The sequence below is a fragment of the Brassica oleracea genome, chromosome C2 (assembly GCF_000695525.1).
Source record: "Brassica oleracea var. oleracea cultivar TO1000 chromosome C2, BOL, whole genome shotgun sequence".
NCBI lineage: Eukaryota > Viridiplantae > Streptophyta > Magnoliopsida > Brassicales > Brassicaceae > Brassica > Brassica oleracea.
In genome coordinates this window covers 7,694,848-7,706,809 of record NC_027749.1, presented here as the reverse complement: position 1 = coordinate 7,706,809, position 11,962 = coordinate 7,694,848, and the positions used below count along the sequence as shown (strand labels likewise).

The 11,962-nt window shown below is 36.7% G+C and overlaps 3 protein-coding genes across 5 annotated transcripts; all 3 read right to left on the bottom strand.

Annotated features, from left to right (window-relative positions):
• Positions 1-1,721: 1,721 nt before the first annotated feature.
• LOC106323333 (putative pumilio homolog 19) lies at positions 1,722-2,739 on the bottom strand. Its single transcript, XM_013761475.1, has 2 exons — positions 2,717-2,739; positions 1,722-2,610 (listed from the first exon to the last, which is right to left on the bottom strand). The coding sequence occupies exons 1-2, from the start codon at positions 2,737-2,739 to the stop codon at positions 1,791-1,793; spliced, it is 843 nt and encodes a 280-aa protein (XP_013616929.1). The 3' UTR covers positions 1,722-1,790.
• Positions 2,740-4,239: 1,500 nt separating this feature from the next.
• LOC106325112 (very-long-chain (3R)-3-hydroxyacyl-CoA dehydratase 2) lies at positions 4,240-6,172 on the bottom strand. Its single transcript, XM_013763138.1, has 9 exons — positions 5,996-6,172; positions 5,822-5,910; positions 5,684-5,731; positions 5,511-5,599; positions 5,364-5,417; positions 5,076-5,143; positions 4,920-4,966; positions 4,730-4,827; positions 4,240-4,537 (listed from the first exon to the last, which is right to left on the bottom strand). The coding sequence occupies exons 1-9, from the start codon at positions 6,058-6,060 to the stop codon at positions 4,421-4,423; spliced, it is 675 nt and encodes a 224-aa protein (XP_013618592.1). The 5' UTR covers positions 6,061-6,172; the 3' UTR covers positions 4,240-4,420.
• Positions 6,173-7,504: 1,332 nt separating this feature from the next.
• On the bottom strand, positions 7,505-8,790 carry LOC106325208 (transcription factor MYB59). Of its 3 annotated transcripts, none has more exons than XM_013763240.1 (3): positions 8,454-8,790; positions 8,211-8,340; positions 7,505-8,108 (listed from the first exon to the last, which is right to left on the bottom strand). In XM_013763240.1, exons 1-3 carry the CDS (start codon positions 8,572-8,574, stop codon positions 7,643-7,645), a joined length of 717 nt encoding a protein of 238 aa, XP_013618694.1. In that variant the 5' UTR covers positions 8,575-8,790; the 3' UTR covers positions 7,505-7,642. The 3 variants fall into 3 exon arrangements, with proteins under 3 accessions (XP_013618694.1, XP_013618693.1, XP_013618692.1); XM_013763239.1 differs by having other exon boundaries at positions 8,422-8,579; XM_013763238.1 differs by having other exon boundaries at positions 8,211-8,790.
• Positions 8,791-11,962: the final 3,172 nt, after the last annotated feature.

The following is an 11,962-nucleotide window of genomic DNA, read 5'->3' as shown; positions in this document are numbered from 1 at the left end:
CTGAGCAACAGACGCCGTTTATCTTCGTCTTGAACCTGGATCGTGCGTCTTGATCCAGACATGTACCGACTGAAACACAGAGACAAATTAAAAAACAAATCAAAAACCAAAACAAAGATTAAGACATGCTTAATTTAAGACATGCTTAATTTAAGACAGAATCAAGTGAAAAGATTTTTACCTTTTGATCAACAACCAAGACCAAGATTAACACTCGGCGGCGTTTATCTGCGTCTCTGAGAGACACCAATAGTCAGATCGTGGCTTTCCTGCGTCGATGAGACCCACCGTTTGAGACGTCGTCGTATCGCCACCAGCTCTCCACCCAAATCGCCGTTATCTTTCCTCGAGCAGAGCCATCGATAGATACGTCGCCTTTTTCCTTCCTCGACGAGAGGAGACGTCGCCGAGGAACCGCCGAGGAGTCGACAAGAGAAGATCCACCAAGAGCCAGAGGAATCGCCTTTGTCGTCGTCGAGACGGAGAAACCAAAAGAGAGAAAAGAAAGAAAATGAAACGAAGACGCGTCTCCACCGTTGCCTTTTCCAATGATTATGTGACACGTGCCCGTAACATACGGTATCAGAGCGCTCCTAATTAAGGGACGTGGCTTCGGGTTTTGTCTTCTTTTTATTTCTTTTAATCACATTTAAGCGTTTAATACGCACTTAAGAGACAGCGTTGAACGTGCTCTAAGAACCTTAGTAAAGCTATTCATCAAGGCATATGTTTATCCTGATTGAAGTAAGAGTTCAAAATGAGGCTACGAGATGTCTCATATGTTCCTTTATACTCTAGTAAGAGGGAAAATTACGGAGCATGTGTTAATACACTAGATGAAGATCTACGCTGTGCATGGAGATACTATGCATGTAGATGATCGATGTTATGAAAATTGGTAAGATGTTTACGTGTACTCAGGCCCATTCCTTCTTTAAGGCACCATAAAGCATTAGCTTTAGGCCACATATCTTGTTGCCCAGAAAAAGGCCACATATCTTTAGAAAACAAATTGGTCACGTACATTCATATTGATATAGCTTAAATTGTCAAATGAAAAAATCTATATCTCTCATCCCCAGTCCAAACTCCCATTTGGATATTCGTTTTCCTGTTTTTTTTTCTGTTTTATTAAAAAGTTTTCATTTTGTTTTGACCGTGAAAACAAAATTTTTAATCAATTTAGCATTGAACTTTGATGTCAAATAAATTCATGTGTTCACCATTAGCAAAGCTTATGAAAATAATTCTTACCTTATTTTATAAGGGCCACATTTTTCCAAATGCTTTAAGCCACATAAATACACGGGACGACACTGCGTGTACTACTATTAATTTTAAAGAAAATCTTTACATATCTTTTTGTAAGTTTGTAAATTAATAGTAGTACACATAAACATCTTTCTATTATAATTAACATGTAACACATTATAATAGAAAGATGTTTACGTGTACTACTATTAATTTTAAAGAAAATTTTAGATGAGAGTGTTTTTTCAGTTTGCAACTCTTCTCCAGCGAGCCTTTTTTATACAAAAAAAAAAAAAAATCAGTGAATACCATTCAATCGAACCTTAAACATATAATCTGAACAATTTGAGCATTGTATTGTAGCTAGCTTAAAACAAAGAAACAAATGAACATTTCATGTTTTTCAAACTCTTCTTCAACAACACTTTCCTACAAGATATCAGTTGTTAACATAAAATCGAACCCTACATACCAAAATTCGAACACTTTGTGCAATGTATAACTAGACAGAGAAAGAGACGCACACGCAACTATTCTGGTCAGCTAGGTAACTTAAATAGTCGACTCCAAGATGTTTGCAAAATGTTATTTTTGATAAGTAAGATGTTCACAATGTTGATTCCGCGAGATCTACGCAAGAGGTGGAGAAAAGGCATGAGTTTATGCACCAAACCCCAAAACGGATCAACCCTAGACATCTCTTGCGTGACTCTGATTGCCTTGAACACCACGAAGTTCCCAAACTCATTCCTCGCCAGCCTCATCAATCTGTCTCCGTCGCACTCCAAAAACTCCAAAACCACCACAGCCATCGACTCCTCCGCCTCAAGAAGCTTCTCTACGATGTAGCTTCCGTACTTCTTAAACGACAGATCAACGCAATGGCCACGAAGTCTAACAGCTACGTTAAGCCTGCAAAGCAAGTCATGCAGTTTAAGCACGTGTTGGACAACAAAGTTCTCTGAAGGATCGTTGCTTAGGCAGGGAGCGTTGCGCCCGACTACTTCTAGAAGCAGGTTTCTGTAGAAAGGATCATCCGCGTCGGTTATGAACTTGTTGAGAGCGATGCAGCCGTACTGATTACTCGCTATATATATGTCGAGCGCATGGTGGAGAACGTGATCGTACAATGCATGTCCCTTCACCTGATCGAAAACGACCATAGCTCGTATCGCCACGTAGGATGCGTAGTTATCGGTTATGATGTGGAAGAACCGGCGCAAGATGGCGGCGTAGAAGAACGCGTCCACGTCATCTGATATTCCGAAGAGCTTCTGCACGCGTCTCGATCCGTACTTGTTTCTGACGACCTTCATGAAGTAATCGGAGTCTGATATAACGGAGGCGCGTGGGAAAGTCCTTTAGAGAAACGGATGTGTTGTAAAGCATCGGACATGGTGGACATCGCAAAGGGACTCTTATCGGTAGGGATGTTAATATGTGCTCAACCTAAAACCCTGCAAACCCATTTGTAACCCTAACCCTCATTTTTTAAACAGGATTTAAACAGGATTTAAACAGGATTGACCCTAATAGAACCAGAGTTTAAATTCTAACTCTTTTATTTTGATTCACACAACTATTATACAATATTTAATAATGGTTTTCACAAAAAAAAACTTAAAGTCGAGTTTTCTCGCCAAAAACTAAACAACGAAATTTTCCGTCAAAACCGCAAAATCGAATTTTCAACTAAAACAACAAAATTGAGTTTTCCCTCCAAAAACGCAAATTTGAGTTTTTCGTCAAAACTTCAAAATCGAGTTTTCCCGCCAAAAAATTAAAATCGAGTTTTTCGCCAAAATCTCAAATCGAATTTTCCTGTGAAAACGTAAAATTAAGTTTTTCCCCGTAAAACTCAATTTCACGGTTTTGGCGGGAAAACTCTATTTGCCGGTTTTGGAGGGAAAACTCGATTTGCCGGTTTTGGAGGGAAAACTCGATATTGCGGTTTTAGTTTTGGCGGAAAAACTCGATTTTGCGGTTTCGGCGGGAAACTCCGATTTGCCGGTTTCGACGGAAAACTCGTTTTTGCGGTTTTGGCAAGAAAACGCTATTTTGTAGTTTTGGCGGGAAAACTCGATTTGCCGCGGTTTCGGCGGAAAACTCGTTTTTGCTGTTTCGGCGGGAAAACCTCGATTTGCCGGTTTCGGCGGGAAAACTCGATTTGCCGGTTTCGGCAGGAAAACTCGTTTTTGCGGTTTTGGCGGGAAAACTCGATTTTGCGGTTTTGAGGGAAAAAACTAGATTTTGCGGTTTTGGCGGAAAAATCTGATTTGCCGGTTTCTGCAGAAAACTTGATGTTGTTGTTTCGGCGGGAAAACGTGATTTTGCAGTTTTGGCGGAAAAACTCGATTTGCCGGTTTTGACAGGAAAACTCGATTTTGCGGTTTTTGCGGGAAAACTCGATTTTGCTGTTTTGGCAGGAAAACTTGATTTTGTGGTTTTGGTGGAAAAACTCAAATTAGGTTTTGACAGAAAAAAACACAATTTTTGTTTTTTGAGGGAAAAACTTTATTCTTAGTTGTGGAGCAAAAACTCGATTTTGCGATTTTGGGAAGAAAACTTTTGATTTTGATGCTCAACAAATTGGAGGAAAGAATCATATCATATCTTAATTTATCTTTAAAATTTAAGAACAAAAATAAATGAAATATTTTTTTCAATTAAATGAGATAACCCTGGTACCAGCCCTAGCCCTTGAATATAACAGGGTTAAAATAGGGCTGAGTTAAAATAGGGCTGAGCTTATAATAAACAAAAGAGGGTTGAGCCCTAACCCTGTAGTTAACATCCCTACTTATCGGTCATTGCCATTGTACAGTAACTAATCTTAACAAGAGAAGGATTAACAAATCTGTGTGATTTTGGACTTGTGCTCGATAGATTTTAGAGTGATTGTTGGATATGATCTGTGGGGGATAGTGATATATCTAAACTATTCTCAGTAACAATTATTTGCTTCTTGAAACATGAAAGTTATCAGGAGATTCATTTTCCTCTCTAACTATGATTACGAATAATAGAGCAAATTGATAATATGGCCATGATAATTAAATTATTTAAACTTTAAAAAAAAGAAGGAAAAAACAAAAATTAAAGGCACATAGAGCAATAACATAAACAAGGATAAAGATAGACATATCTGAGGAGATGATTGAAGGGGATTTCACATTCTCTTTCTCTTGCCGTGATGCTTCTCTGCTTTTCCAAGCTTAGATTTTCGTTGTTTGAACAACTGGAGATAAAGCTTCAACCAAAGGAACGGGTAGACCAAGAGGACGGCCTGAATAAAAACGCCATAAGCAGATCAAAAACAGAAGGCCATGAAGATTCAAGAAAAATAGACGTTTTCTGAAACAGAGTCTACAAAACGCTGCTTAAAACATAACGTGCACAGCTTCGCTACGATGTCCATAAACGATACTTAAAGCCAAAAGGGTATTGTTGATGGAGAAGAAGGAAGCGATGAACATACCCAAAGGAATTGGTAGTAACTGAAAGGGAAAACAGAGAAGAAATTAGCATAAAGGTTCCTTTCTTTAACATGTGGAAGCGCTTTGTACATGATCAACACTGCATAAACATTGGTCAAAGTCAACAAGAAGAAACTAAATAAGAATTGTAGCTTCAGAGCAATTACGTATTATACGTTTCAAAGCACTCACATTCACCCACCAGCCCCGTTGGATAGATGATGATGAATCCAGTGTACCTGGATGGTAAAAACACATTACATAATCCGTTCAACTCGAAAAAGAATCTGTCATAGGGAATGTTTCAGATTAAAGAAAAAAACAATGATATAAAGCTTGGTGTAGTACCTGAGATAGGTTAGCCAATAGGGACATCTACCAAGGCAAGTTAAAGCATAGTGAGGATATCTAATCATCTGCATCCAAATCAATCACTCAGCTTACACATAAGAGTAATAGTAATACAACTAGTTGTATATAAAGTCATTGTTCCACCTAGACAGGGCTCCATTCTCCTAAAAAATTCTCTCAGTCTACTCTAACCGCTGCTAATGGTCCGTTTCAACTGTCACTAGTATTTCTCTGCCTTATCGTAAGTAAAAGACTGATAGAGAAGTGAAGATCAATCAAACTCACCTCGCCGATACACCAAGCTACAAGAGTTATTGACAGCCACGGCGAATCCTGGACCTGAAAAAGATGAATGTGGAAACAGAATCACACTGCTAGCTTTGCTGAAACATCTTCTCAGCTTACGAGCAAAGCGCTTCAAAGAGTAAAAACCTCATTGATCTGTCCAACAATGGCTAATATGAAGTGTGTTCTTCCACTCCACTGCATCAGAGGAGACAAGAATCCACTCGGAACAATTCCTTTTAAAATTTCGAATAGAATCAATCAATCAATCAGTTCATAACTCATTCACTCCAATCAAATCACAAACAATCAAAGAGTACCTATGGCTCCGTGAAGAACTTCAAGAACAGCAGCAGTTTGCATCACACCTGAACCGAATCCAAAACCAACAACAGAGTTCATTCTCACAAACAATCAAGCACCGATCAAAAGCTTAAGCGAGACAGAGGATCTCTCACTTATCAAATATCCGGCGGCAGAGTAAGCGCCGCCATTGATCGTCTTGCTCGACAAAACGCTGCTAACGACACTCAGAAGCGAAATCGTCCTGCTCGAAGAACACAAAAATCTCATGAATAAACGAGCGAAAGAAGGAAAGTCAGTGAAAAACGAAGAGAGATAGAGAGAGATACCATGACGAAGCTTGGAGAAAATTGTAAGCGAAGAGATAAGACTTCACGAACGGCGACGACGACATCTTCGATTCGTAAACCGGCGGAGGCTCGAATAGTGTGTGGATAGCATTTTGACGGCGGGTTAAGAGAGATTTGGAGTGACGTCACATGATTGCGTGGCCCTGAGTCACTCACTCGTACCGTTACGTTGGTTAATGTTTCAGCTAATTAGTTTCAGCTCAATTGAATATTTTCATATTTTACACTAACGCACCCCTGAATTAGTTTTTAGTTTCAGTATAACCCTATACTATATAAAATTAACTTAAACATCCTTCTTATAGTGAGAGAGACACAAACAAACGCAAATCCTTGTTGTTGCTAGTAATTTGGCTCTTTTCGTTTCTTGGAAGTGGAATTGGGAATTTAATTAATAATGATATTTTGATAATCTCCTTGTGATTTTGAGATATGCTTGGATTCATTCATATCAACTTGCCTTTTTTTTTTAACATACTCTTCCCATTACTTTGGGTGGGAAAGGGGGTAGTTTTATTGGGTGTTTGCTTATAATATTTTATCGACTGATTTGTGGTATGATTAGGACTTTAATTAGTCGGATTATTACTCTGCATACGGATCTTAATCTATCCCCCATCCGTTTGTTATTTATTTCTTCTTCTTAGTGGGGCAGGTAAAATCAGATTAGGAAAGATATCTGCTCTAATTGTTTTCTGCAAATCAGGCAAACTAATCATATGCCTATCAAAAGATTCAGAAAACTTGTTTGGTGAGAAATCAACGATTCATTTTTCATATTTTGGTTATTGCATACACTTTGTTTATTTTTCTTTATTTGAGCTGATTATCAATTATGCTCCCTTCTCCAGTTTTTAATTGATAAATAGTTGCTTGCATGCTTTTAATTAAGCAGGCGCCATACTTTTCTTTTCTTCTTTTGTTTTTTTTTTCATTTGAATTTTTAAACATTTTTCAAGGAAAAGTTGATGCTTTGGTCTCCTGAACTGCTCATATAATAAAGAAATAACGAAGGATATCTTACCATAAAGACTAGAGTGAAGGTCTTTTTTATTATTATCATGGTGCAATTTCTCAAACAGATTAAAAGAACAGACTCGATTTTAGCAATAAGATGATAAAGCAGAAGAATACATTCTTTTTTCACAAAGTTGGCTTAAGCTTTACAAGTCAAACCTATTATCTTTAATTATTTAGTAGATGAATATGATTTGTTCTATCATGTTGCTGCTTGCTTATTCTATTTTTCTTCCTTCACTCTTCATGGGTTTGAACTTTTAATAATGGATACTCACATCTCTCTGATGGATCAACATTAATTTCTATACAAACTTTCACCAAATCAAAGTCTATTCATTTTGGAAATAGAGTTCTTACTTGTATTATACATTGGTATCCCATACAAAGGCATCTCTGTAAGACGAAGAGATGGATGCGATTTTTTTTTCACGCACTCTACAAACTAACATATATGAAGGAACCGACATATATAGGATGATGATGATGATGACTACACATGATATTAGTACAGTGGGTGGTGTTTGCTTATGTAAGTCATGGAAAACTACAACAGTCGTTTGATAATATATATAGGCTGCACATATAAACATTAAAATGTTACAAATCCTAGACTAAAGATGACCACGATGAACCATGTTCGAAACTGAGAGGAAACTGATCAATGGCAAAAGAAGACATCTTACTTTCATCTGCATCCATGTTCCATATTGACTCCAAGGAGCTTTCCCAGGCTGGAGAAGCCAGAGGAGGGAAGTTCAAGTAGCAGCTTTGCTCTGAGTAGTACATGCCTTTCACCGGTTTGGTAATGCTTTCTCCAGACTGATCAATCTCTCTCCATATGTCATCCATAGAGTAGTATCCGTCTTCACATTCTTGATTCATTTTCCCTTTGGATCCTCCAGTGTCTTGAGTAGTTGCGGTGGTCATGGATGATGAGCAGAAGTTTGAAGATGATGAAGTTGGCGACATAGGTCGCTTCTTCTCTTGTGCTATCTTCCTCATATGAGTCCTCCAATAATTCTTTATCTCATTATCGGTACGACCCGGTAATTTCCGGGCTATTTTCGACCACCTGCGTATAAATAATATTAGCATTGTTCATACAACAAAAAAAAAAAAAAATTTGAAAACATTTTCTTAGGGTTTCTCTGTTTCTTGAAGATTTCTTTCTGACCTGTTTCCCCATTTGGCGTGAAGCTCAAGGACAAGACGCTCTTCTTCAGGAGTCATCTTACCACGTTTAAGACCAGGATGTAGGTAATTAACCCACCTTAACCTGCAACTCTTTCCTGTTCTATTTAAACCTACAACCAAAACCAAGTCATATCTTTTAATGGAAGGTCCTTTGCAAAGACCAACCATTTTTCCAAACACAAGCCCTATACCTATTCTTATGTTTCTCCCTCCACCTTCAAACCTGAAACTTTCGCTACAAAATCCCATCTTCGATCTCCGAACATGTGGACAAAGTTGACCAAGAGGATGTCCTCTTGTTCTGTCCACGGTCCTTTACGGTATTCAGCTTGAACATTCTTCATCTCTCGTTCTCTATCTTTCTTCTCTCTCTGTGTATAGAAAAGTTACTTCTCAGTCTTGTTTTATGGGAATCTATATGGCATACTCTAGACCAATATTTATATAAGCCAACTTGAACACTGTTGTTGTGTCTACGCGGTATAACACTCACATTATTACAACTCCCTAATGATTTGTTTTTATAATCTTTACCGTCCATATGGTGAGCGATTATGTTGGAGATAATGTGGGGTTTATGATGCCATCAAGCCATTAGAGAAGAATATTTATAAAGGAAATGATCGTCAATAGGCGATGATGCTGATGATAATGTGGGGTCTCTTGTTTTATGATGCCACCAAGCCATTAGCGAATATATAAAAAAGGAAATGATCGCGCGTTAATAGGCGACTGATGCAACACCCCCACTAATGCTGCCTTTTCTTTGTCTTTTTGTGTGTTGCAATAAGAACGCTTTCTTATATTTCCTTTTGGCAGGTCCCAATAGTTTCAATTGCACTATTTCGCTCGCGTGTCAGTAAAATATTCAGCAGCATCCCACAAATCAAACCAGAAGAGGAAATAAGGTAAACTATATACATATAATCCGTATTATCTATATAACAAAGTAGTATACAGATTATTAGTTGTCTTTAATCTCAAGGTTTTAACAACATGGAAGAAGTATATATAAGGCTCTAGAGATTATTTTTTACTATTTTGTGAGGTTATGATTGCAGTTTGTCCCTTGACTTTATTAAAAGTTAATCTCGATATCACTATAGAAGCTTAGAGCATGTCTAATGAGATTTTTTCTCTTGAAATTCTAAAAATACATATATGTGGATATAGATATAAATAATAGTATTTAATTATAAATATTTTAGTATTACGGAAAATTTAACCGAAAGTTTTTAAAATAATGGGAAAAAACCCCATTGGAGTTGCTCTTATATTATAGGTAAAGAAAGATAAATTTTAATTAAATAAAAGCATATGTAAAAGGGGTCGAATTGTTTTGGGTGTCTATTAAGTGGCTTTTGTATCTAGCAGCAGCACTTGAGATTGAAAGTTAGATACTTCGATATTGTTTTAATGATTTGAAGTTCATTTAGTGACCCAATAAACTATTTATTTAGTAGATGAGAAAGGCCAATTTAATTTGCCTTGACATTGTGATGTGCCCCTTGGTACTCTGTTTTGTCGACGAAAGTTTGGATTCTTGGCTCTTTTTTCAAAAAAAAAAAAGAAGTTTGAATTCTTAGTCCATAATCTTTCCAAACCCTAAGAGCATGATTAACCCGAAATTCTTAGAATGAAATTCTTAGCGAAAGTTAAGAAACTGTTTCTTAACTTTTAACTAAAAAAGCTAAGAACCGGTTCTTAAATAAGGACTTTAAGAACCGGTTCTTAACTTTTTTAGTTAAAAGGTAAGAAACAGTTTCTTAACTTCCGCTAAGAACCTCATTCTAAGAACTCCGGGTTAATCATGGTCTAAGAGCATGATTATTGGGGATTCTTAGAGTGAGGTTTTTAGCGGAATATAAGAACATGTCTCTTAACTTTTAACTAAAAAACTCTTATTTAAAAATCAGTTCTTAGCTTTTTATTTAAAAGTTAAGAGACATGTTCTTATATTCTGCTAAAAACTCCACCCTAAATCCCCCCCCCAATAATCGTCATTAGTAATACTTGTTTCTCAATATTTCTTTATATATATATATACTTATTTCTTTATTATAACTATATGATTTATTGGATTTCATTGACCTTACACAGTTGCTCACGTGTGCAATTTATATGGCTTACTTACGTCTTCTAGATGCATGAACAAGTAGAGTAGACAGGGTTCTAAGGACCTGATGTGCTGGTCCATAGAAGCAGAGAATAAGGAGTAAATATATCCTTCTTTTCTCAGCATATATCTCTAATTGGCAAAGAGTTCCCAAGATTCTTCAAATTGTTTTGTTCTGTGGAAAACTCTGAAAATGACCTAGAAGAATATGATAAGTATACTCAGATTGATGTTGCATAGTGGTTCTTACGTAGAAGCAAAAATATACCGAAACACTAAAAAGTTTCCGGTTTAATTTTATTTTTATGGGCAGTGAAATAATTCAATACTGATTTACCAAGGTCACCACATCCCACATCCCTACTCTTAGTTCCCTTCACTTACCTTCGATCCTAAAATTAAGCTAGAGCTCTATGTGTTTGTGGTTACTATTTCAATTGTTTTTTTTTGTGTGTTGGCTTTGTGTACTGTACAAGTTTTGTTTTAATAGCTCAAACCTGAAACATTTTCTTTGTGCTTGCATTTTGCAAAGATATCTTTTTTTTTTTTTGTAACACAGTGCAAAGATTATCTCAAACCCGAAAACGTTTGTGTTACAAAAATGTTTTTAACTCAAACTTTATGTTTGAAAACAAGACTGTCTTTTACAGCCTTCCAAAGTTCACATCTATAAATTCCATGATGGTGACTTTTAACGTGGAAGTTTAGACAATTGAATTTGAAACATACATGGTCAGATGGTCTAGTATGAACGATTTGGCTATTCATATATTATATCCGGTTTACCATTTAGGTAGAGAAACTTGAGAGCAGGAAGTCAGGAACAAGTCCTCTTATTTTCTTCGAAAATGAACTAACATGCATATCTATTCCATATTCGATTCGCAATAATTGTATCAACTAGGTCACTACGAAAGTTACATGGGTCGACCTTTGAGTGGCGCGAGTGCATCTAATGCGCGGCGAACTTTTTCTCTCATCTTCAAGCTTCATGTTCTCCATGAGTGGAGGCGCTGCGTGTCTTCCGCTGACCTCGTCGGAGCTCGTCTCGTCTTCCCCACCCGGTATCTGATCAACAAGACAGAGGATTAATCGTCCTGTATCGTCAAGGTGGTATATCTCTCTCTCCTTCCGGTTGGGTTAGGTCTCTGGCAGAGCCGTGCTTACCATGGTTTGAAAAAAGCTTCTGCCTTACACCCCGAAAAATGTGCAATTTTTAGGCCCCCTAGTTTTATAAAATTATTCTATAGAGCTGAATGTATAGTTTTAGGTAAATTTTCACCTGATTTTGACTTTGACTTTTGTTTTCGCTGAATGGTTTATTCTAATCAATTTTAATATGTGTAATAAAATGCAAAGAATTAATTTAAGAATTGACACAGTTCAACTCACAGTTCTGATTTTTGTTTTGCTTTTGTTACTTACTACTATCCAATTTTTTCCTCACAAAAAATTAGTTGTTTGTATTTTTATTTATACATTATGATAGTTTGATAAAAGAGTTCATAAAAAATAATAATAATACGTTTTAACATACATATTTTATCTATCATCATTGACAAAATGTTGTATATTTTATCTACCATTATTTTTATTCAATATTTTGTTATTATCAC